The sequence below is a fragment of the Nelumbo lutea genome, chromosome 6 (assembly GCF_056320005.1).
Source record: "Nelumbo lutea isolate HS-2025 chromosome 6, American lotus-T2T, whole genome shotgun sequence".
Taxonomy (NCBI): Eukaryota; Viridiplantae; Streptophyta; class Magnoliopsida; order Proteales; family Nelumbonaceae; genus Nelumbo; species Nelumbo lutea.
The window spans coordinates 1,258,677-1,284,518 of NC_142689.1; the positions used below are offsets into that span (position 1 = coordinate 1,258,677).

The 25,842-nt window shown below is 39.6% G+C and overlaps 1 protein-coding gene across 3 annotated transcripts in view; it reads right to left on the bottom strand.

The window, feature by feature from the left end:
- FAB1B (phosphatidylinositol-4-phosphate 5-kinase family protein) overlaps positions 1–25,842 on the bottom strand; it is a 35,658-nt gene that overhangs the window by 4,102 nt on the left and 5,714 nt on the right. For 2 of the 3 annotated variants that reach the window (XM_088949960.1, XM_088949961.1), the window contains exons 4-10: positions 19,319–19,472; positions 18,791–19,135; positions 17,478–18,401; positions 17,052–17,383; positions 15,338–15,461; positions 15,080–15,250; positions 13,135–14,685 (exon numbers count right to left, since the gene is read on the bottom strand). In XM_088949960.1, coding sequence (XP_088806086.1) covers positions 13,135–14,685; positions 15,080–15,250; positions 15,338–15,461; positions 17,052–17,383; positions 17,478–18,401; positions 18,791–19,135; positions 19,319–19,472 — 3,601 coding nt within the window. Of the gene's footprint in view, positions 1–12,742; positions 12,913–13,134; positions 14,686–15,079; positions 15,251–15,337; positions 15,462–17,051; positions 17,384–17,477; positions 18,402–18,790; positions 19,136–19,318; positions 19,473–25,842 lie in introns of those variants that run through there. The other variant, XM_088949962.1, reaches the window with a different exon arrangement.

Sequence of the window (25,842 nt, forward strand, 5' to 3'; positions counted from 1 at the left end):
ATATTTTGCATACTTAAATGAAAATTCTTCAATCGATTTTTTTTTTAAGTTACAGTTATAAAAAAGAAAAGAAACTCTCTTGACGTTTCTCTCAAGCAGAGCAAAATTAATCAGGACTTCGGATTTCTTTTATTAACTCCATTTGCAGATCCTCTAGCTAGGGAGGGAGATAAAGCTTGTATGGAGAGCCAGCCAAGTGGGACAACATATCTTTCTACATCTTAGTAGAAGTCTCCCAAAGACCATCCTATCCACATATTTGGAACCTTCTTCAAGACCAGCTCCTATGCCCATCTCTCGTACTGAATACAAATAACAGTTTGATGGAAGTTCCATGTGGAACCTGGGGTCTCCTAGAACAGCATGTATTGGTGAGATCATCCTTAAGGCTAACAAAGTTATAGCTTGGATTTTTAATGGAGCAATAGGAGTGGTTGATTCCATAGAAGCAAAAGATAGAGCCCTCCAAGTTTGCCTGAGATTTGCTAAATTCCTCTAAATTGAATTGATAACAATTAAAGGAGATTTGAGAAATGATATCTCGTAGACAGAATGTGGACAGTGGCCATTGGAGATAGTAGAAATAACTAATTGCAAATTTAGTCGAGTTTCTTGTGAAAGGAAAGAGGGGGAAGATGAAGATTTCAGCAGTAGAGAAGAAAGGAGTAGGAAGTCAACCAGGATTCAGAATTAACCCAAGCTGCCTACCTCTCATTATATTTATACTTAACTTAAAGGATGAGATATTACAAGGGATGCCCTTAGTAGGGCGGCTACTAACATAGCTGAACAGTCGCAACTTAAAAAAACATAAACTAATGGGCCTAAAGCCCAACAACTTCCTAACTAAATAAAAAACTTGGACCAACTCAACACTCCCCCTCAAATTGGGAGTAAATGTCACACATTCCCAACTTGCGTAGATCATGCTCTAGCTTGTTCTTTGCAACACCTTTTGTGAGAACATCAATGAGCTATAGATCAGAAGCAATGTATGAAAGACAAACTTCTTCAGAAGTTACCATTTCTCTGATAAAATGTCTATCCACTTCAATGTGCTTAGTTCGGTCATGCTGGACTAGGTTATGGGCAATGTTAAATGTTGTCTGGTTATCATAGTATAGCATCATAAGTTCTTCTGCCTATACACCAATTTCTTCTAACAGGGAATGGATCCAGAGAAGTTCTAAAACTCCATGTGCCATGGCCCTGTATTCGGCTTCAGCACTTGATCTTGCCACCACTGTTTGTTGCATACTCTTCCATGAGACAAGGTTACCCCCAACAAAGGTGCACACTCCTGACGTTGATCTCCTGTCATCAAGGCATTTTGCCCAATCTGCATCTGTATAAGCCTCTAGTTTCAACTGTCCATGATCAGTAAACAATATGCCTTTGCCCGAGTGTCCCTTTAGATAATCAAGAATTTTGTCAACTGCCTCCCAATGCTGGACTCGTGGAGCATGCATGCATTGACTTACTATACTTATTGCATAGGAAATGTTTGGTCTTGTCATATACAAGTATAGCAGCCGACCCACAAGTCTCTGATATCTCCTAATATCCTTTACTGGTTCACCTTCTAATGCATTGATTTTATGGTTCTGATCAATAGGGGTGTTGATTGCCTTTGTTCCAAACTTCCCTGTCTCTTGAAGGAGATCCAAGGCATACTTCATTTGAGAGATAAAACTTCCATGTTTTGATCTTGCAACTTCAATGCCTAAGGAGTATCTCAGTTCTTCAAGATCTTTAATTTCAAATTCTTTATATAGGTTCCTTTTCAGACCATCAATCTCACTCAGATCATTCCCAGTGACAATAATATCATCCACATAAACAATTAGGACTGACACCAAAGATCCCCTTCGCTTCACAAACAAGGTGTGATCGGATTGAGTCTGAGTGTAGCCAAAAGCAATCAAGGCCTTTCTGAATCTGTCAAACCATGCTCTGGGAGATTGTTTCAAGCCATAAAGTGACTTCTTAAGCCTACATACATTTCCCTTTTCAGTATCATTGTCAAAGCCAACAGGAAGATCCATATACACTTCTTGCAGATCCCCATTTAGGAAAACATTCTTCACATCAAGTTGAAACAAGGGCCAAGAGTATGAGGCAGCAATAGAAAGAAGTATCCGAACAGAGGTCATCTTTGCAACTGGTGCAAAGGTCTCTAAGTAATCAATGCCATAGGTCTGTGTACCCTTTTGCAACAAGTCTTGCCTTGTACCTTTCTATACTTCCATCTGCCTTATATTTTACTGTGTAAACCCATCTACATCCAACTGTCTCCTTGCCTTCTAGTAGATCCACAATATCCCATGTCTTATTCTTAATCAAAGCTACCATCTGTTCATGCATAGTTGTCTTCCACTCAGGTTTGGAGAGCCTCACTAACACCCTTGGGTATAGACACTGACTCAAGAGAGGAAAGAAAAGCACGGTAGGAAGGAGAAAGTCCATTGTAGGATAAGTATTGTGAAATACAATGAGCAGTACATTTTCTCTTCCCTTTTCTGAGAACAATAGGAAGATCAAGGTTATCTGTAACGGTGTTAGTAGGATCAGTGGGAACTGAAACAGTAGCAGGACCAAGAGGAATACCTGAATCCATGTCAACCGAATATGGAGTCTCAAAGGAATCGACAGGAAGTGATGTGAGTTCTGCTGTAGTGGAATCAACCTCCTTGTGAAGTCTCTGTCGTAAGTAATGCTGAGAAGCAGAATGCAAAGGAGGTGGCAAGGTAGGTGACACAGGGTGGTGGTCTAGCACAGGAGTAGACACAGGGATTGGAACTGGGAGAGGAATAGACTACTGACTCACTTCCCCAAAACACTCGCCCTGAGAAGGATTCTTTGAGAAGAAGTACGTGGGTTCAAAAAAGGTGACATCCATGGTAACATACCGGCTCCCAGAGACTGGATCATAGCAGTAGTACCCTTTCTAATTCTCTGCATATCCAAGGAAGACACACTTCTTTGCCTTGGGATCAAGCTTTGAGCGGTGAGGACCAAGGATATGTGCAAAGCAGACACACCCAAACACCCTGAGAAGAATATGAAACATCTCCCTTGAGGAAAAAGGAGACTGAATGGGGTGCTGAATCCAAGTATATGAGAGGGCACCTTGTTAATCAGGTATACTGTTGTGAGAACTGCATCACCCCAAAACCGAACTAGAACTGTAGATGTGATCATCATGCTTATTGCAATCTCAACAATGTGTTTGTTCTTCCTTTCTGCAACACCATTCTGTTGTGGACTGTAGGGACAACTACTTTGATGGACAACACCATATTCTAATAGATATGAGGCAAAGTGTCTTTCAAAATATTCCCTGGCACTGTCGGATCTAAACACCTTTATTCTTGTTCCAAACTGTGTTAGTACCACCTGATGAAATTGCCTCACCAAGGATGGTACTCCATCGTGGGATCTCATCAGGTAAATCCATGAGTATCGTGAGAAATCATTCATAAATAAGAGAAATTAGCGAAAGCCTCCCATAGAAGGAACATGGTAAAGGCCCCACATATCTGAATGAATAACATCAAAAGAATAACATATTTTATTACTAGGTTTAAATGAATGTCTACAATGCTTTCCAAGCTGACAACCTTCACACTCTAGACTTGACAAGCTAACATACTCAAAAAGTTTTGGGAACAAAAATCTCAAAGTAGAAAAAGATAAATGGCCCAAACGATTATGCCAAAGCATAATTTGATCCACAGACCCTGATTCACTATCCCTGCTGACATGATGACTTTGATGAGGAGGAAGTACATCTGGGAGGTAGATTCCATTCACTTCACGACCACTCCCAATCGTCCTCTTTGAATCCAGATCCTGCAAAATACAATGACCAGGAGAAAATTTTACTGAGCAGTTCAGGTTCTTAGTCAAACTACTAACAGATAACAAATTATTGCTCAATCTGGGAACATGAAGGACAGAGGGTAGAGAAATAGAATCACTAATCTTGACAGATCCCTTCCCAGCAATAAGAACATGGGATCCATCAGCTGTGGAGACCCTATCATTGCCAAAACAGAGCTGGTAAGTTGAAAAAATAGTAGAGCTCTGGATCATGTGCTCTGAGGCTCTAGAATCTATAATCCAAGGAGGTCCCTCCTTACCTGAAGTAGAAACACAATTTGCAGTGATGTGTGAACTACTTGTGTGAGCAAAGGAAGTAGAGTGAACTCCACCAATGCCACCTGTACCTTGTTGTCCACTTGCGGCTGAACTGGAATTGGTTGTATCCCGTTGGTTCACAAGTAGCCCATACCTCTCAAGTTCGGCCCTTACTGTAGCAGTTGCAACAGACTCCAGAGCAGCTATAGTAGGAGGGGCCGGAATGTCACCAGTAACTGCCATGTATGCATTTCCTTTCTTATTTTTCAATCTAGTCGGCACAAGATGTGGGTGAAGCTTCCAACAAGTATCTCTTGTGTGTTTAAGCTTCTTACAGTAATCACAGATCAAATCTCTTTTATCTTCCTTCTTGATTTCACTGCCACCCCAATCTCCACTTTGTTTAGGTTTCACAGCTCTTACCATGGCAGACTGATTAGGAATAAGGTTTTTCATCATTACATCTATCCTGCACTCCTCCCCTGACACAAAGGCATATGCCTGGGAGAGAGTAACACTGTCTAGTGTTGTTCATAAGAAGGCCCAACCTGACCAAACCGACCAACCCGAGTCGGCCGGGTTTTCATTAGCACCAGTCGGTTTCGGGTTGGGCAAATTCATAAACCGATATATCGAGTCAGTTTCGATTTTCTTGTGTGAAAACCGAAACCGACCCGAACCGAACCAATTAGTCTTCTAGTTTCTATAGTCTTTTACACCAAATAGGCAACCCATTAGGCAATTACAATTAGAATTAGGTGTCATTTTTTACCTAAATTGTATCTATCCTAGTTTCTCTAGTCTTTTACACCAAATAGACAACCCATTAGGCAATTACAATTAGAATTAGGTGTCCTTTTTTACCTAGATTAGAATTTAGAAAGTTTATTGAAATATAAATATTTCAGCCTTCTTTCTATAAAACAGTTTGACTTTCTATTTTATTGATAACTTTTGTCTTCTATTAGAATTAGGTCTCCTTTTTTACCTAAATTGTATCTATCCTAGTTTCTATAGTCTTTTATACCAAATAGGCACCCATTAGGCAATTACAATTAGAATTAGGTGTCCTTTTTTACCTAAGATTAGAATTTAGAAAGTTTCTTGAAATATAAATATTTCAGCCTTCTTTCTATAAAACAGTTTGACTTTCTATTTTATTGATAACTTTTGTCTTCTCTTCTATTCTCTAACTTGGTCCGCCCCCCTCAAGTCCTCAACTCAAGACATCATTTGATTTTTGAATTTGGCTCTCCCAACTCTCCCATCTTCTCAAATAAATTTCCTTCTAGTTCTAGGCTTCTCTGTCCTTTTTGTACAAGAGAAAAACCGAAACCGACCCAACCCGACTCAAACCAACCAGGTCGGTTTTGCCTTAGTGGGTCAGTTTCGGTTTCCACCTCAGGTAACCCGACTAGGTCGGGTTGGTAGGGAAAACCCCAATAAACCGACCCAACCTGACCCGTGAACAACCCTAACATTGTCCCTGGAAAGAAGGTGTTGTCGTGCAATATCATACTTAGGATTAAGGCCAGCAAGAAATTCAAACACCCTATACTTCTCTAGATGTTTCTGATAGGTAGTTGCATTTAGACCTGTTCATGGGCCGGGCCGAGCTAGGCTCGAGCCAGGCTTTTACTCTTTATTAATAGAAAAATGTTAGGCCCGAGCCCAGCCCTGATAAAAAGCCCGAAGCCCGACCTAATAAAAGAAATTCGAATTTTTCCCTATTGAAATGAACATTATCTATTTTAATTCAGATGTTTTTTTCCCCTATTTAAATGAATAATGGGCCTACAAGTGAATCAACAACCTTCTTAAATCAAAAAATTTATTCAAATGGACATTACATAGGGTTTTTACTTAGGTTTAACTATAGGTCGGGCCGAGTTGGGCTCGGGCCGGGCTATTTTGGCAAAGCCCAAGCCCGGCTCGAATTTTATGCGGGCAGGGCTTTTTGGCCCGAGGTTAAGCCCGCGGGCCAAAAAGCCTGTTCAAGCCTGTCTGGGGGCCGGGCCGCTAGGTCTAGCTGCATCCTTAGTGGTTTCCCAAGCAAATGTCTCTAAATGGTCAATCTCCTGCCACAGGGTTTTAAGGGTTGAAAAATAGGCTACAACAGATCTATCTCCCTGCCTTGTAGAAATAATCTGATTTCTTAACTGATAAGCCCTAGCAACATTCTCCCTCTGTGAATAGGTTTCTACAACCCAATCCCATATTTCCTTAGCTGTATTTGCCCATAAAAAATTGTACTTATATGGGGCAACATGGAATTACACAACCAAGTCATCACCATATAATTCTCCTGTACCCACCGGGAGTTGCTAGTTTCGGGTTTCACCTCTTCACCAGTGATATACCCTAATTTCCCACGAGCACCAATAGCCATCTTTGCAGATTGTGACCATTCTAAGTAATTTGCACCATCCAACCTAACTGTAGTAATGGTCCCAGTTTCAAAAGGGTCTCCAGCACCTCCTCCCACTGGTTCCATTTCACTCCCGAGCTTATTTTCAACTCTGTGGCCCTCCATGCTTCTCAAAAAATGTAAAGAAAATAACTGAAATTTGCAACAAGATCAAACAAAACACTTTTTTGGAACCAACACCACCTTTCTGGTGCCCTAGACTTTCTTCCCACAAAAGATTCCTTTTCTGTGGGACAGGAGAAGAGAGAGAAGAGGCAGTCGCTCTCTCTAGAAGCATCCAAATCAGGCAGGACTTGAATCACCCCTTACAAAAAACTCCAAGGAACCCTAAAAAATTAGGACACCACTTCCTAGGTCAAAATTGAAGAGTCCAACATAAACAAGACTCTTCCCCTTTCTCCAGCTTTTCCTGATTTTGATGAGAAACCCTAAACCAGCTACAGAGCACACAGATCCACCAAAAAAAATCCAAAAACTGGGCTTACCTGAGAGCTTCAATCAGCCTCTTAAATCACCATGTAGTCGGCCGATCTAGGGTTGTACGAGAGAACAACTTCAAGGAACCTTCGGCCCACTCTGATACCAAGTAAAAATAACTAATTGCAGATTTAGTCGAGTTTCTTGTGAAAGGAAAGAGGGGAAAGATGAAGATTTCAGTAGTAGAGAAGAAAGGAGAAGAAGAAAAGAGTAGGAAGTCAACCAGGATTCATAATTAACCCTAGCCACCTACCTCTCATTATATTTATACTTAACTTAAAGGATGAGATATTACAAGGATGCCCTTAGTAGGGCGGCTACTAATATAGCTGAACAGTCACAACTTAAAAAAACATTAACTAATGGGCCTAAAGCCCAACAACTTCCTAACTAAATAAAAAATAACTCGGACCAACTCAACAGAGATTACCACATTTCCTGGATGAAATTAGAGAACTTCTTTCTCAGATTAATGCCCAGATCCATAGGATCCCAAGGGGTCTTAATCTGGTAGCTGACACATAAGCTAAATCATGGGCTGGAATGTCTTTTGTATTTTTTGTATAGTCACAACATAATGTCTAAGTAGGCACTTGGTGGGGATATTTGTCTTTGATTTTCTTGTGCAGCTTGTATGTCCTCTTTGTTTATGCTTTTTAATGAAGCTACTCTTTCTCAAAAGAAAAAAAAGGGAAAAAAATACAAAAAAAAACAAAAAGAACAATCTTTTGGCATATTGTGGATGGTAATGATCACAACTGTTGAGCAGAGAAGGACTGACTTGTATTTTTACTCTATTTTTCTTCCTTATTCTTATCCATTATTTGTAGTTTCTGTTTTTCTTTTTCTTTTTCTTTTTTTTCTTTCCTTTCTTTCATTCCTTTTTTCTTTGGGGAGGGGGGGGGGGAGTGGGTTTGCCAAGATGACTAGTATAAACTGGGCAAACCTTCAATACAAGGACACTATAAGCTGATGTAAAATGAAAGAGTAAAAACGTTAGCAATTTAAATTCAGAGGCCCAATGGATGGTTAGGATTGGCCACACTCCACATGGAAGAAATATGCAGGTCTCTATAGATTCCCTATTTGATTCAACTAAAGAACCTTCTTCCATGCCCCAATTAAAAAGCTTTACTATACGAGTTGGCCTAATTTCTGCCACATGGAGGGATATGTGGCCAAACCTGGATAGGGACCCTATGGATAAGCAACCTGCCCAACTCCACTGTCCAATCAGCATACACCCCACCATGTATTGGACTTTCCATGATTAATATTGATTGTTCAAGGTTACAAAAAAAGTTTCAAAGCTTCCCACATAAAAGAACTTGTTCTAAAATTGTGTGTGGCTATGACTTTCAAGCTGAAACTTCTTCCATGAGTAGGGAGTGAAAAGATAGAGTTCCTTTGCACCTCAAACAATGTTGCCATGTGTAAGACACAACGGTTGTTCAAGTTCTTTCTAAACAACTCAACAAGCAAACATGCATATAAATGGGCTGGATTAAGGTTGGTCTGGTCCCAAATCAATAAGAATACACACCAGACCCCATTGTCTCTCTCTTCCACAACACATGCATGCAGGTTTTTGTATGACCAGTTCAGGTCTGTTAGGTCGATCTAGAATGTTGACAGCTCCACATACATATAGGAGAAGGTTTCCTAATCAGGTCAAGTAAGGATATTCCCCACACAACCATACCTATTTCTTCCACATGAAGAAATGCTCAGTGGATCAGGTGCTGAATCTTAGGGCCATTTTGGCTAACTTTGAGATGCTCACAGGTTTGAAAGTTAACCTAGCTAAGAGCTTGCTGATTGGGGTGAGGAAGTAAGGAGGGAGGAGCTGGATCAATTTGCAGTGGTGTTTGAATGACAAGTTGGGGAGTTGCCTTTCCTTTATTTGGGCCTTCCAGTAGGGCAAGCTTCTAAAGTAGAAATATGGAGGCCAGTAATTGAAAGAATGGAGAAGAGGTTGGAGAGCTGGAAAGCAAAATATCTTTCTCTAGGGGGCACAATTACACTAGTTAGGAGTGTTCTTTCTAGTTTACAGATTTATTATCTGTCTTTGTTGAAGATTCCAGCAAAGATGGCGGAAAATTTTGAGAATCTTCAGAGGGATTTCTTGTGGGAAGGGGCTGGGGGAGCTAAGAAGTTTCATTGGGTGAAGTGGGACAAGGTATATAGGCCAAAAGGGAATGGTGGTTTGGGTATTAGGAGGGTCAAAATTTTCAACAAGGCCCTTTTGGATAAGTGTCTTTGGAGGTTTGGGCTAGAAAGGGAGATGGAGTCTCTTTGGAGGAGGATTGTAGTTGGGAGGTACGGGTTGGTGAGGTTTGGGTGGGAGTCGAGGGAGGTCTCCAACTCTTATGGGTATCTGGAAAGGGATAATGCTGTTCAATCAAGAGTTTAAAGAATCAGTTAGGACCGTTAGGTTGGGTGATGGGTCTTATGGGTATCTGGAAAGGGATAATGCTCTGTTCAATCAAGAGTTTAAAGAATCGGTTAGGACCGTTAGGTTGGGTGATGGGTCAAGGATAAGATTTTGGGAGGATGAGTGGTGTGAAGTAGGGAATCTGTGTGATATGTGACTGAAGCTTTACAAGTTGACTGAGCATCACATTAAAGTTTATCAAAGCTTTGAACTGAGGGAGATCAGATTGTCTGGTTCCCCAGATTCAGAAGACCCCTGACCCCTGCTGGATCAGGAGATAGAAGAATGTATTCAGTTGCCAGAAAAGTTACAGAAGGTTAAGGTTTCATCCTCTTCAAGGGATGGTCTGTGGTGGAAAGAGTGCAAGAATGGAGTGTTCACTGTGAAAACCTTATATTTCGTGTTGGTGAAGGATCAGCTGGTCTCAGATCATATGGGGGTGGGAGGGGGGGTGTCTGGGGGAATCTTGTTCTACCTAGAGTGGAAGCATTTGCTTGGTTGGTTGCTTTGGACGAGCTCAGATCTGCTACCCACAAGATGTTCCCACATCTCTACCCACGAGACATGACAACTGTGCATTGGGAATATCCCCCTTGTCATTCATGGGAAGATGTTCCCAATACATGGTGGTGGTGCTCTGTGGGTATGGATGTGGATACAACTTGTGGGTAGCAGATCCCGAGTCGCTTTGGACAGTATTTTAACAGTCGACTACTTAAAAAAGTAGAGTATTCTGATTAGCAAATTTCTGTGTGTTGTACTGCTCAGATGAAGAGACTGTATTCCACCTATTCTTTTCTTGTAAGACTGCAAACATCATTCGGAAATTCTATTTCTCTCTTTCGGGCAAATAGTATTTCAGCCAAGGTCAACAGCAGAAATTTTCTCTTCTTGGCCAAGATTTGGAGGAAGCAGGAAAGCAGGGATAGTTTGGAGCTGCATTCCCTTTGCTATGTGCTGGGTCCTGTGGAACGAAAGAAACAGAAGGCTTTTTGAAGACAAAGCTAAAAATACTGAAACACTGGTTGTTCTGGTGGGGAAACTTGTAGCAGATTGGGTTGGGGTGCTTCCAGATTTTGACGAAGTCAATAGATCAGATTTGGGGGAGAACTTCTGGAATGTGCTTGAAATTCAGTCTTTATAATCTGTTTCAGTTTATGCTTTTTAGGTTGTCTTGTTTTGTAAAGCTAGGTGCAACTCTTTCTATTTGGAATGAACTTATTTCAGCCTTCGTCTACAATAGAGTTATCCTCTTGACCAAGATTTAATGGGAGCAAGAAAGCAAAGATCATGTGGAGCTGCGTCCCATTTGCAGTCTGCTGGGTCTTATGGAATGAAAGAAATAGAAGATTATTCGAGAACAAACAGAAGAACGTTGGAGGTCTTTTAGCCTTGATTGCGAATTTGGTGTCACATTGGATTCTGGTGCATACAGATTTCCTTCAGACTGGCAGACAAAGTTGGGGGAGAATTTTTGGAATTTTCTTGAGTTACAGACTTGTAATTGGGTGTTATCTTAACACCCCCCCCCGGGTTGACAGGTTGTATGATTCTTTTCTATTTTAATGAAATCTTTTATTCTGATTCTTCAAAAAAAAAAGCTAGGTGCCATCTTGTCACCTATTGGATTGTATCTATCTTTTTTTTTTTTTTAAGAAAAGGTAACCATAATATTCAAAAGGGGGGAGGGGGGATGTACATGAGAGGATGTAATGTACAAACAAAATAGTCAAACACACAGAACTAAAATATCTTCCCCCCACTCAAGGGGGCAAAGTGTTTGCACTATACAAAAAATTTCTATCCACCCCAGATTTAGCCAAAAGATCCACAGTTGAGTTCAGCTCCCTTGGAATCCATCTAAAACCGCAATGCAGAGAAGATACTACTTCAGAAATCTCATTGAGAAAGTGACCCAGCGTCCAAGGGCCCTTATCTGAGTGGGAGGCCCAATTAATAACATTCCTAGAGTCCCCCTCAATGAGAACAGAGTTAAGCTGAAGAGATCTAACAATTCTCAGAACCATCACCAATGCTCTGATTTCAGCTTCAGAAGCATCTACAACTGGACCACTGTAAGCCCAAATCACAGAGCCCTCTCTGTTTAGAATAACTCCCCCCAATGCCGGCTGCCAGAGGCTGGCCAGAAGTTGATATACAACTGCCATCAAACATCAGTAAATAATCTAGATCTGGCCTGGGAGTGATGAGGTGTCCAGGCTGATTGTCACTATATGAAGAATGATTAATCTCTATTAAATTCCTTTAAAGATCAGCATACATGAAACCTTCGAACTGATCAGAGGAGAGAAGCCAGGAGAAGATGCAAGAAAATATTCTTTCTCTAATGGCTTCCATCCTAGCAAACTTGTCAAAAATTCTCCTGTATATATCTTTTTCTGTTTAATGAATTTTCTCTTTACTCCAAAAAATAAAAAACCATGTGGTTGATCCAGACCATCCATCGGACAGGGGACAGACTTCATCAGCCACGGACCAGTCATTTAGGAAAGATACCTGGGTCATTTAGGGAAGCTCACAAAATAACCTGACTAGAAAATCACCCCTCCCCACCCCAAATATGAGTCTGGTATAATTTTATGACTAGTCATAAAATTCAACTTGTTAAGTAAAATTAAAGTTTCAACCAAATTTTGTTTAAGGCCACAGAACGGTTATTTTGAATTTTTCCCATCTTAAAAAATTGATACTTTGTAAAAATTGTGGCAACTAAAAAAATAGTTGAAATTGTCCCATACATCAAATTCTTTAAAAACGTAAAACAAAGTTAATGGTCTGCAGTGAAATGCACAGATAGGATTGTTATAATCAGTTGCGACTTATACATACCTGGCGTACCACTTCAAGACATGCTCGGACATGATACTAGACAAGACAACAGATATTGCATGGACACTTTTAGATATACTCTATAGCATTAAAAACTTTTAAAAGATGTAAGATGGTATGCTTTAACAAATAATACCATAAAAATTTATACATATTATTTAGCAAGATGTAAGTCTTGAGAAATAAATTTCTCTTTAAGAAATAGATATAAAAACATGATATAAGCATATTACATGGGATACCTATACTATATCCATGTCCTGGATTTTAGAAATGGAGAGACATCCCTGTTTCCCATGTCCATGTCCATATCTGGGCATCATAGGACTTCAGTAGCGTATTCAACCAAGCATTACTTTTCAACCTTGGAAATTGTGCCTTAAGGATATAGACATTTGAGGAATTACATACGTGAACTGGAGAGGAACTGCTCAATCTCAAGCAGTACGACTCAGCCATAATAAACTCAAACAAATATTGAAATCCAGCAACCAGTACTCCCAATCTTCACAAACATCAACAATTAGCAAATTTTCAATTCCAAACAGTGCATAAAGTCAGGGAAGCATGTGAGGGGGGGGACCTGTCCAAGACAACTTAATCAATACCAAGAATCCAAATCTTGGAATTAAGCTAGTTGATTACTTTGTCCTAAAATATAGAAGTTTGGTCATTAATCAACAAGTTCCTTAGCATAGAGTCTTAACTGGAAAAGTTTCACTTAGAATCCAATCAATTTGGATGAGGGCATGGTTAAGAGTCAGCAACATTTTAGCTTATTAAGTTTGGTTTAAAGATATCATACCTGATAAATCCCCAAGATCTTTGCTAGACATGTCGGGCTGCCAGAAGCAATTGATTCAGATAGATACTTGAAATACTCTGGAGCAAACTTGATAAAAGATTCCAGCTCTGTCTTTGTAACTTGTTTGATGATAAACCGATCATCTAAGGTTTTTGCAAAAAAGACATTGCTCTTGCCACCTTGTGCTCCCCACTTCTTGCAGCGACTAAGAGACCTTATGAAATCTAGCTCAGATGGACAACATGTCCTTCTCAAGGCCTCAAACCTCTTTGCATAATAACAAGTGACAGTATACTTCGCCTTTCCAAGAGAGCCATCATCTGAGAAAGAAACTCTAACATGCAATGCTTTTGTATACAACAGAGGATCCAACATCAGGGAGCTCCTAGATACAGATGTGGATAAGATGCTGTCATCCGTGGACCCAAGATTCCTAAATGATTCAGAGACTGTCTCATCAAAAGAATGAAGCAAGTGAAGATTCACAGAATCAATAGATGGTAATGAAACCGAAGGTTCTATCCCATCTTTTGGTCTTTCCCATTCATCAGATACCTGGGCATGATAATCAGGAGAAACCAATGCATATGCAATAATACTCGTAGGTTCATCATCATAAACTGGCACAACAGTGTCATTGACACCTACAGGCAAAAGCAATCTAGCCCCACCTTGACGCTCCAACTCCCGAAATGATGTGACATAGATAGGATTATACTCACTAACCATATCAAACTTTGGAGAACTTCCTGAGGAACTTTTGTTGAATGACCGGTAGAAGTTTAGGAAAGGCATTCCCACCCAGCTTATAGAGTCTTCCATGTTGTCAGCCCCCTTGCTCATTAATGCAGGCGCAAGAGATTGAACCACCTCAGCTCCACTTTGGCCACTATGATCTTCCAAAACTGGTTTTGCTGATACAGCTTCTATGACTGATGAATCCATCAGAGATGCATCAGAAAATGCATAACCATTCTCGCTAGGTGTTGTGCTTCCCGGGTGATTTTCGCCTGTCCACGCTGCATCAAGGGTGTCTGACAAATTTGCTATAATTGGGAATTGGCCTTCTGAGAGCACTCTACGAACAGTTGCCCCAGTCTTCAAAGGGTCAGATTGGTCACAATGATTTATGATGGTAGAAAGATCATCTGTGCCCTCCTTTCCATAATCAGAATCCTGCTTTGTATCTCTTCCTTGATTAACTGAGTCAGGCTGGTTGGGATGCTCACCAAATGCTCCTTTCTGAACAGGATCCTCATCGGACTTTGCATCCGAAACAAAGGAGTCATGACTAGTAATAGCTTTACCCGGTTTGGAAGGACAGTTCATCTCAACAATCTTCTCACTAGGACCGAGTGTTTTCTCCTTCTGCTTTGCTACTGATCCACATGGTCCTTCCTGAGGGCTTTCAGCACTGGCTGCGTATATCAGGCGGTGGTCCCACACATAAGACTGGAAAAGTAACTGCCTTCGCAATCGATTAATTTCAAGAATATCAATTATGGGTTGGCCCTTTTTTCCCTCACTATTTAGTATTTTCTGCAAAGATTCCTAAAACAAAGTTGAAAAATCAATCAGAATCTGAATGCAAAAAAAGAATATGCACCCTATGTGGTGTAAAGCCTATGGATTCATCAATCCAGAAAACCCAAACATTTAGCAACCACTTGGAAGATGACCATTCAAACCGGACCATCTTAAAATTAACCAGTGAGAGAATATTTTTATCCATGCAAGATTAGTTGCCTGTTTTCTTATTTTTATGAACAGATTAAGTCATCCAGACCCAATTTTATGGTGCACTTGAGGTAGTCTAGGTCTGGCTGATACATAAGTGGACCAAGATGAAAATAGAGGGTCAAGAACACTACGATTTTGGCCTGCTGTATTATCCAAAAGTGATTTCAACTTGGAAGATTAGGAGAAGAATGACAACAAGCATCACCTCAAACTCTGCCTTCTCCTTCTGCAGCATCCCTTCTAGTTCTGCAATTCGACGTTTTAATTCTGGTGCTTTCATGCTGCTGTTAAGTGATCCTGCACCTAATCTCTTTTCTGCAATCTGATGGAGACTGTTGAATACTTCAGTGAAAAAAAGTTCTGCCCTGTCAACCACCTGTTCAAGAAAAAAAAAAAAAAATCAGCCACCATAAATAGTTACAATTTGAATCATGTGTTTGGAATCAAGTTCATATCACTAGACCTCATTTGCTTCTTTCTGTATCCACTCCTGGTTTTCATAGTTAAAATCAAGCTTTGGAGGTGGAAGGTATACAGAATGAACGTCAATTGAAGCATATCTAAAGCATGCAACCATCCTCCCAAACCTGTTCATGAAAGAATACAGCAATAAAAATGAGATAATGTCCAGACAAGATAATAAGTAGTAAAATGGTTGAGAATGGCCAAAGCACAAGGAGAATTTTACTGATGGAAGGAGAGTCAAGGATAGTAATGAGGTGGCTGAAGAATAACAAGGAATTTGGAAGTACATATGTCATGACCAAACAGGCAGCTATTGCTGACAGGGTTGCAACTTCCAATGGATCCATAGATTAGCAAATAGGCTCGCTGATATCAATGGGACTGTATCAGGCTCAATTGTAATCTGAGTAAGTTTAAAGCAGAGTCAATGGGATAGGGGTTTAGACAGCCTATACACAAGGGATCCTTGGCATATTATGTACACTGCATTTTTTCATATCAAACTTGTAAAACTTTTCACGGTTACTGATCAAAAAAGAATCAGATATTACAAGTACAATGCATGAAAAAGTAAATCTACTGTACTACAGACTACTAATTATGATTTATAAATGGAATACAAAGGCATCTATATAAGTTTGAAAATAACCACCTAAGGGATCTCTAAACCCGGGAGAATCCAGATAGCAGCATACTTTTTAGCTGTAGTTTCAGTAATTTTGGTGGTAAACCAGTATTTTATATTTTTTTGGGAGGCTGGAATCATTCTATGACCACCCCTTTACCCAAATTTTCTTTCCGTACTGCTTTTTCAACTCTATCCAACCAATCTAAAACAGTCTTATGTTGGGATTCTTGTGAACTTGTCTAATGGATTAACAAGAAATCAACTCAACAAATTAGTGCCATCAGACCCAGATCTGACCCGGTGATTGAGCCGATGAACCACAAGTTTACTTGATTCTGGTTTTTTGACAGTTTTTACAAGCTGAACAATCTAACTGCTGGTTAAAATGTGAACTAGTGAGCTTTCGAGTTTCCATACAGTCCAATCCTAACAACATTTCAATAAATCATTTACCCCAATTATTTGGGGTTGACTACATGAATTATCCATCATCAATGCACTCTAACCATGTCTTCTGTGAACATGTAACTGATGTCAGACCCACCCAAATAGCAAATTAGCAACTAATTGAGGTGGCTGTGATGGGTATGATATTAGACCAGAAAGGCCTCATCTTCTTGCTTTTGACACTTAGCTTGGGTATTCCCAACAAAGGAGATAGACAAATCATAAATGAAGTTCCAAAAAATTAAGAAAAAAGGGGAGACAGAACTGATAGGTGGGCAAAGATTATTTATCTGAAATAGAGCTTACAGGTTGATCAAGTAAATAATAAGGGATACTTAAAAGGTTTAGAAAAGGGGCCAGGATGTGACTGTTGGACTATAATCAACTAGAACTCTATGAAGAAATGAATAGCTATTGTAAATTTAAATAGATCCTAATGGAGTGAGCACCAGTAGATTTCTTTAGGAGTCAACACCAATGAGATCTAGTTGGGTCTATCAAATAGCAGGTCTATTCTTGCTCATGTGTCATACAAACTGACTACTGATGTTCCTTCATTATGTACAACCAGTGCTTGTACTACTCATACTATATATTTACAGTACCACAAAATTGTTCAAGTAAAAGCATAACATACCCATAGAACCGGAGACAGTCTCTGTGTAAGGAATGACCACAGCTAGCTACTCTGCTAGCAGCAGCATGGTTTGAAAAGCTGAGTTCTAAAAACTTCCCAAAAGATAAACCCCACGCAGCATCAGACATCACCACTCTCCGAGTTGCTGGAGGAAACCCATTGGTTCGAGGACATTTCAGGCATCTATGCCACATCCAAATTTTGCCCTCTCGCTCACCTGGCAAGAGGAAATCTGGAAGCTTCTTAACAGAAATTGTGAGGCTACCCTGTCGATGTGTATAACAATGAACATGTGCTTCTGATGGCATCTCACATGAACGGCACCGGTAACTCTGACAAAAAATGTCAATTCAGTCCCAAATAGAGTTGGCAGATTGCCATTTACAGAAAATATGTGGATACTAGAAGCGGTGAAGAAATAATAACCTGATCAAATAAATGATCACGTAAAAAACGCCCCAAAGGCTTGTCAAAGCTACCATAGTATTTAATCCGGAAGAGATGTGCTCGTTCGCAGACAGTCCCCTTCCACACACACCGGGTTGATAAGGAAACCAAAATGCTCTGATGGTCAGAAGGGGATGGAGGAAATTCTTCCTTAGAAGACCCCTGCTCCTCACAATAGTTATTTCTATGATGCTGCAAGGATGTCAATTCTGAAGCACCAGGTTCATTTGTGGCAATTGCATCACAATCAACTTGAGAATCATTAATTACAGCCCTACCATCCCCTGAGGACTCTAGAACCCCAAAACCATTAGCAACCAGATGGCCAACCATGCCATCTTCACAATTATCAGTTGCAGAATGCTTGGACTCAAGAGACTCTCTAAAACCCACTTTATTGTTCTCTTCTACAGAATGATTTGGAAAGATCTCATTATGGTAGGTATCAGACCCAAACTGAATTGAAGGAGTTAAGGAATGGAAATGAACTGAAGAGTCAAATCTTGAAGTTTGACCCTCATACAGAGAATTAAGATCCTTAGGTGAACCAAGTGACAAGGCCATCTCCATTTTGCTAATGGAGGCACTGTGTATTGATGAGGTCGTATTTGACCTCAGGACTGTGCCAGATCTTTGTGGTTCAATACTGGATTTAGGTCCCTGAGACTTGCCAGTAGCAGGAACATTGAAACCAGGTACCATGGAAATAGACCTGTCAATACTGGATGGTTTGTCTGGAAGTGCAACAGTTATCGGGGACTTCAATGGGAGTTCTGGCAGAGAGGCACCTTCATCAGCAAGGAATGATGTCTCTAAAGCCAGATGATATGCTGCAAAAACTCCATATTGAACCACATGCTTCACCTTTTTCAACTCATCACCATTTGCACCCTTGAGCAAAATCTGAAACAAATAAAAGCAAATAAAGACCACTTCAAATTCAAATAATAAACTTATAGATACATCAAGGAGAAAGACTGAACCCTAAACACACTGAAACAGTACATGATGAATAATGGAACATATGACATGCACCAGCCATTTATAGGTACTGAGAACACTCTCTCAAGGTTTTGACTCATCAATCCACAATCTTTTCTAGATTATGCAATAAAATTCCTAAACTATATTTTATAGTTGAATTGATTGTTCGAGCACAAAGTTTCCCAGGTGGATAAAACTTGGCACCACATACTTAACATAAAGTTTAGCATGGTTTATATTACCAAGACCATGGATTACAATATTTCAAAATATAATAAATTCATATTGAATTGTTCCAAAGGACTTACAGTACAACCCAATGGCTTTGGGCAGCCTTTAAAGAACATCAATGTCTTCATCAATTTCTTCCCACCCTGCCCAGCACTACCATGTTCTTCAAGAAACTTCTCCACGTGGAATGTTTCACAGTGCCCCAACTTTGGTGATGATAAATGATCGATTGAAGGTACAATCTGTGCACCTGTGCAGCGAGCTATGCGTTCTAAGAGGGGCCTCTTAATATTGAGAACAAGGGATATGTCTTTTGTAAGGAGGTAATCTTGGGCAAAACGGGAAACTGCCTTCTCAACCAAAAGAACATTGGGGTGGTGAGCAGCAATCTTTGCAACCGCCATCTTCAAATGGTCCATTTCCTAAATACAGATGTAAACCCATAAGAAGAAATAATCCAAATCCAGGAAACACCACACTTGCTTGGTTAATGTATCAACCAGTCAATAATCAAAAGTTGGGAAAAAAAAAACTGTTTCAGCCTTGTATCTCTCTTTTTTATCCAACTTTACAAATCCAGAGAAAAAAAGGTTAATGATTTAAACCTGCTGCAACAAAGTATCAAAACTTGACAGGAGGTTAGAAATCCGCTGATACTCAAGTGCTCCTCCAAGGATTAGGAACCGGGGTTTCTCTATCTTTGATGTCATTCGCCGATGAGCCACATTTTTCTTACAAACAACTCCTTTGACCACCACACTAGTACAAATGAGGTAAAAAGTTTCATAAGTGAAATAAAAAACAGATAAATAAGGTATAGATGCTATACCTTTATGCTTCCATTTGAATTGCAAATATAGATCAAAAGATTTATGTTGTTACAGATATGCCTATTAGACCGGGGATACAATCCAAATACCACAACTCAAAACATGGACATGAGTATCAAGTTCTGTAATTCAGAACATGGATTTCACATGTAAAATAGTTCTCTGATAATCTGGATGCCTTTGTTAGTCTTAAAGGTAAATGAGTTGAATGACAATAAACATTTAATAATCCTTAATAAAAGAATATAGTAGATTGTTATTCTACCCTTTTATGACAAAAAGGATGGAAGGGTTACAGTGACAGGTTACAAAAATATGTGCATGAATATTGATGGGGATTTTAAACAGTCCCATTACACGTATTTGGGTGGCTAAGGCATGGATATAAGTGTCACAATCTCATAATTTTGTTAGTTCTTTGTCTTATTTAATTTATGGAAAGCAAGGATATTTTGTCGTTTTAATTATCAATAGTTTGGGTTTGGTCATTGGGAGTTAGTTGTCGAGCCATTATTTAGTTAGTTTCAAGTTTCATAGTCAGTAGATAGGGAGTCAGCTGTTTGATCCTTCTTGTTTTGTGTGGCCTACAAAAAAAGGAAAAATGATATGGAGATGTATTAGAGCAGCAGCTTTGTGGACAATTTGGGAAGAAAGGAATGCAAGGGTGTTCAAAGAAAAGGAAAGAAGCTTACAAACTGTTGAGGATTGTATATTGACTAGAGCCATTCATTGGCTAAGAACTTTGTACTTGTTTCATACATTTTCCTTTGATGACATTTGGAGTAGCTGGAAGGCGGTAGCTACTAGTCATACGAGGAAGGACAAGGCAGCTGCAGTGTGGAAGCCTCCGCCTGAAGGTTGGGCAAAGCTGAATTTTGATGGTAGCAGCCAAGGAAACCCGGGCCCTTTGGGGATAGGAGGGGTGCTGAGAGATGGAGAGAGCAACATCCTAGCTTTGTTTTCAGGCCCTGTGGGAATAGGAGACTCAAATAGAGCAGAGATCTTAGCGGCTGTACAAGGCATCCAGATTGCTGAACAGTTAGGAGTTCAACACTTGATAGTTGAAGGAGACTCTAAAATTGTTGTGGGATGGTTGACAAAGCCAGCTTCAGCTATGTGGCAATATAGAGATTTATTGAGGAAAGTCAATTGGCTCACAAGAAATCTGACAGTTGCCTCTCTTTGGGTAGAAAGATCAGCAAATTCCTTAGCGGATGGACTAGCTAAGCAAGGGGTTTCAAGGGATCATTTGTTTTGGGCTGCTATGTAATTTTATTTCTGCTTATCCAGTTCTTAATTGATGTAATACTTTGTTAGAAGAGGTAACAGCTCGTGCCTCTTCATGGGTTTCCTGTATTGCCTTATATTCTGATTTAATAAATTATTTTCATTCATCAAAAAAAAAGATAGGGAGTTCTGGGTGTTTTCACTTAATTCAGGGATCCAATGACATTTTCATAATAATGGTGAACAGTATTTTACCCTAGATTTATTTTATCAACAAAAGGAGATTTTATTAAGGAAACTATAAGGATACACCAAGGGGGAAACTCTACCTGAGAAAGCAAAAATTACAATTTTACCCAAAACAATTGATGCCTAAAAGCCCCTTGTTTTAGCTAGAGTATCTGCCATCCCATTAGCAGTTCTCCTCACCCATTTAAAATTGACAGTTAGCTCCCTTGTTATACTTTCAATCTCCCAAATGGTGTGTTTATAGATCCAAGGGATTTGGGTTTTACTTCTTGTCCAAGAAACCACCTGAGAGTCACCTTCCAGGCTTCCACCTCCAACTGTTTGAATCCAAGCTGCTTTGCAAGCTTTACACCTTGGAATAAGGCCATCATCTCTGTGGTCACTAAGTCACCATGCTCAACAGGTCCTGAAAATAAAGCTAGTACCTTGCCCTCTGAATCACAGAAGACCCCACCTAACCCTGCCACACCTTGGTTGCCTATAAAGCTTCCATCAAAGTAGAGATTTATAGGGCTGGTCGTCAGAGGTCTCCATTCCATGACTATTCTTTCCTTGTCTTGAGCCAAAAGTGCTACTTCCTGCCAATGTCTCAAAATGTCAATCAATGAGAAGACTTGAAAATCTCCCAAAGTCTTCACCCAATGTGCCACCTTTACTTTTATTCTGTCTAAGACTTCCAATTAGGATTGGCACTTCTCATTGAAAATCCTGGGTTGGGGATGGGCTACCCCCCCCCCCCGGTTGTATAAACCTTCAAAAGATGACAAATAAAGAGAGAACAAAGATGCTCCCAAATACAAAGCACAAATGAGCAGGAAATAAAGATAGGGGAAATGGATTCACCGCTTCCTCTGCAAAGTATGCACATATGAGGGGAAAGGTTTTTTTTTTTTTTTTTTTTGCAAATCTTTCCACCACTGGTTTCCAGAATCTTTTTGATCTTGGATTCCCACCCAAGGGTAGACCTAAGTACTCCAAGGACCAATCTTTGACTTCACAGCCTAAGATCTCTGCTATTCTGATTATTTCCTCCTCTTGCAAATTTATGCCCGCCACACAGCTTTTTCCCTGGTTAAACCTTAATTTTGATATGTTCTCAAAAGAGCTAATGAGTTCCTTTAGGTTTCTTAGGGAATCTAGACTTTCATCATCACAGAAAAGGATTATGTCATCTGCAAACACAAATGGGTAAGCACTACCTCATTTCCTATCCTCCATCCTCTAATTAAATTTCTAGATCAGCCTTAATAACCAGTTTGCTTAAGACCTCAACAATCATGGTGAAAAGGAATGGGGATAATGCCCCCAGCCCCCCTGTCTCAGGCCTCTCTTAGCTGGGAAATTATCTCTAGCACTCCCATCGATCAGGATTGAGTATTGCACCGAACTCAAGCATCCCTTAATCCACATCCTCCACCTATCCCCCAACCCAAATCGTTCCATTACCCCTAGAAGAAAATCCCATCTCAGAAGATCATAATCCTTCTCTAGGTCTAATTTACAAATGAAGCCTTTCCCTCCACTTCTCTTCTCGACTACACATTCATCTGCCACCAAAATCTAATTGAGAATTTGTTTGCCCTCAATAAAAGCACCCTAAAATGGTGAGACCACTTTGGGTAAAACATTTTTTAGTCTGCCTGACAGGATTTTTGCTATTATTCTGTAGAAGCTTCCCACCAAACTAATAAGACTAAAATCCCTTGGGGTTTTCACTTCCTTTTGGGCAATAACGCAATGAATATAGCATTTGTTCCTGGAGAAATCTCCCCTTTCTGATGGAACTCATCAAAGACTTCCTTTAAATCATTTTTTGAAGTCTCCCAACAGTCTTTAAAAAAAATGTCATAGTAAAGCCATCCAGCCCAAGGGCTTTTGATCTCTCGGTGGAAAACACAGCCTCTTTAATCTTCTCAAGGCTAAAAGTAGACTCCAAGGCTCTAAAATGAATATCTATCACCATAATGGGGTAGCTGAGGCTGACCAATCTTTCTTTTCTAATTAATAAAATCTTTCTTGGTACTGATAAAAAAAGAATATCTATCACCCTTTCCTAATCCAAATTCAGGAGTTCTTGTCTACCCACCTCTACCTTGGAGCAGCATTTTAAAAGCACAAGGCGCAACTTGCACCTGAGGCACAAGGCGAGGCTTGCAACTTTTTGAAGCAAGACACAAAAATACAAAAAAAATAAAAATAAATAAAACAGAAATTTCAAAAAGTGCCAAAAAACCAAAAACAATAAAAAAATATTAAACATAATATTAATAAAAATAAAAACTTAAATTTTAAAATAAATATTTAAAAAGCCTATTATCTAACATTAAAATACATAAACATAACATGTAAGGCATATTCAAATGAAAATTTAAAAATAAAATCAAACATATAAAACATTTTCAAGCATGTAAAACCCACAATCTCGTTTTTTCCATAATTGCATTACTTCAAGTAGCTAATGTGATGTAAAATATATTGCATTCTTGATTCTACGAGTCGCCTTTGTACCAAGCCCCTCAAGGCAAGCCCAAACAAGTACACCCCCTATTTCGTAATGTTGTTCATTCATTCATCCTAATAAAATATCTTCTTAAAAGGTAATTAAAATTATAAAATCATTATTTTTTGTGTGAGAATTAAGATATTACGACCCTAAAATATACTTGTTCAGTTGTTTGGGCTTGCCTCGAGGGGCGTGGTCGGGGGTCCAAGGGCAGAGCCCCCAGCCTAGCCGCTAGGTTCAAAAAAATAAAAAAAGCGTAAAATTTTAAAATGGTGCACACCTAGGCTGAGGTGTAAGGCGCATCAGACACGCCTGAGGCATGCCTTTTAAAGCACTTTTGGAGAAGACACCTTTAAAATAATCCACAAACACTTTAACAATCTCCTTTCCCTTCTAAACTCACGAGCATCCAACTCTACACTCATTATGAAATTCTTCCACTTGCTATAGAGTGGAAGAATCTCCTGTTTCAATCCCCCTCCTAAAGCCACTTGCATCTAGATTTTTGCCTCCAAGAAATTTCTTCCCTTCTTAGGATCTCTTGCAATTCCATCTTCAATTTCCACCTAGGAATTTAATCTTTCTCTGAAGGGTGGTTCCGCAAGCCACATATTTTCAAAATGAAAGGGTGAGCGACGGTTCCTCAAGCCACAATCCTAAACAAACAGGATTATGATATAAAGTTACCCTAGGCAGGGCCTTTGCTGTTAGGTTTTCCCACAAGTCTTCCTAGTCTACCAAAAAGGGAAACCTATCAAGTTTAGAGCAAATTGGGATGGCTTGAAAGCTTGACCAAGTAAAGACAGCATGGAGCAAATTGGGTTGGCTTGAAAGTTTGACTTGGATTATTTTAAAGATGTAAAGTGTAGTTAATAATGCTTCTTCTTGATTAACCATTGTTCTCCTTTCCTCTTTGGTTGTAGTATTTTACCCTAGATTGTTATTTTGTCTTACCTCTAGAGCAAATGAAAAAAAAAATGAAATATTGAAGCTCTAGCTAGTCTTGGTCATGTGATGCAACCAAACCATAAGAGTGGTTCCTAGATCCTTAAAATTAATTCATAGATAAACCCGAGTGATTCTAGAGCTTTATCCCCCCCCCCCTCTTGTTTTATCTTGTTATTCTGGTTTTTTTCAGGGTTAATAAGCAGCAGGTAAGGATTGAAAATATTGCAATAAAAAAGAACCAGATTATCAGAAATCTGGGCATTTGTGTAGAACAAAGAATAGCATCTCCTGTTATTTTGTTTGAACCTGCGAAGTACATCAAGTCCCTTGAAATAGTAATTTATTTATCTAAGACCTATGAATTGATCTCTGGTGAGTTATTCTTTCTTCAAGTCGCACAAAATCCAAATTTATTGTTGCTTACTTGCTTTTCCCTTAGAGAGAAAAATCTTTCCTAGAAATCACACCTCATAAAAACCTTATTTCCTGGTAGTGAAGTCCCACATAACCTAGTGACCATTTTTTTGATAAGTAACCATGAATTCATTCATTTCTTATAAACCCAATGTACAAGAAATTAACAACAGTGGAGAGCATGTCAGCCATCTCTCCCCTGTTCTTATGTATTACAATAAAACCCAAGAGAACTGACCCCTATTGGATGATCCTTGCACCCCTTGTATTTGAACTTCTAAGCCCCTGCTTAACCAGTTGAAAATTTTCATTTTATTCCTATAAACCCACAAAGCCTTCTCTTTCTTCAGCAACCACCCCATGGCCACTATTGTCTTCATATCACCCTCTATTTTTTTATCAATAACTGCAAATTTCATTAATGATAGAATATAAATTACAGAAGAGAGGTAAAATCTCTTAACTCTCCCCAAAGATTAAAAAACCATTACAGTTGAACCCAAAACGACTGATTTCTTCCCACCCCTTGTTTTGCCAAAGCATCAACAAACCCATTAGCAGTTCTTCCAACCCAATGTACTCTCACATCCATGCCTTGGGTCAGCCATTTAAGCTTCTTTCTTTCACTGTTGTATTTCCACAGCCCGACTTTTTCATTTTATAGCCAACCCATCACCAGCTTTGAATCCCCTTCTATAACCACCTTATTAATGTGCAAATCCTTAGCTCTTTGCACCCTTTCCATCATGGCCAAAGCCTACCTCAGCCCTCAAAGAATGCCCTACACCTATTGTCCCTAAAAATAGACCAATAATATTGCCTTCCTCATTCCTAAAAACACCACCAATGCCTGAAGGTATGGGATTGCCTGTGCTACTCCCATAGTCCCATCAAAATTTAGCTTAGTGAAGCCCTGGGGTGGTGGGGACCAAACAGTATTTGTAAAAGTCTTATATTG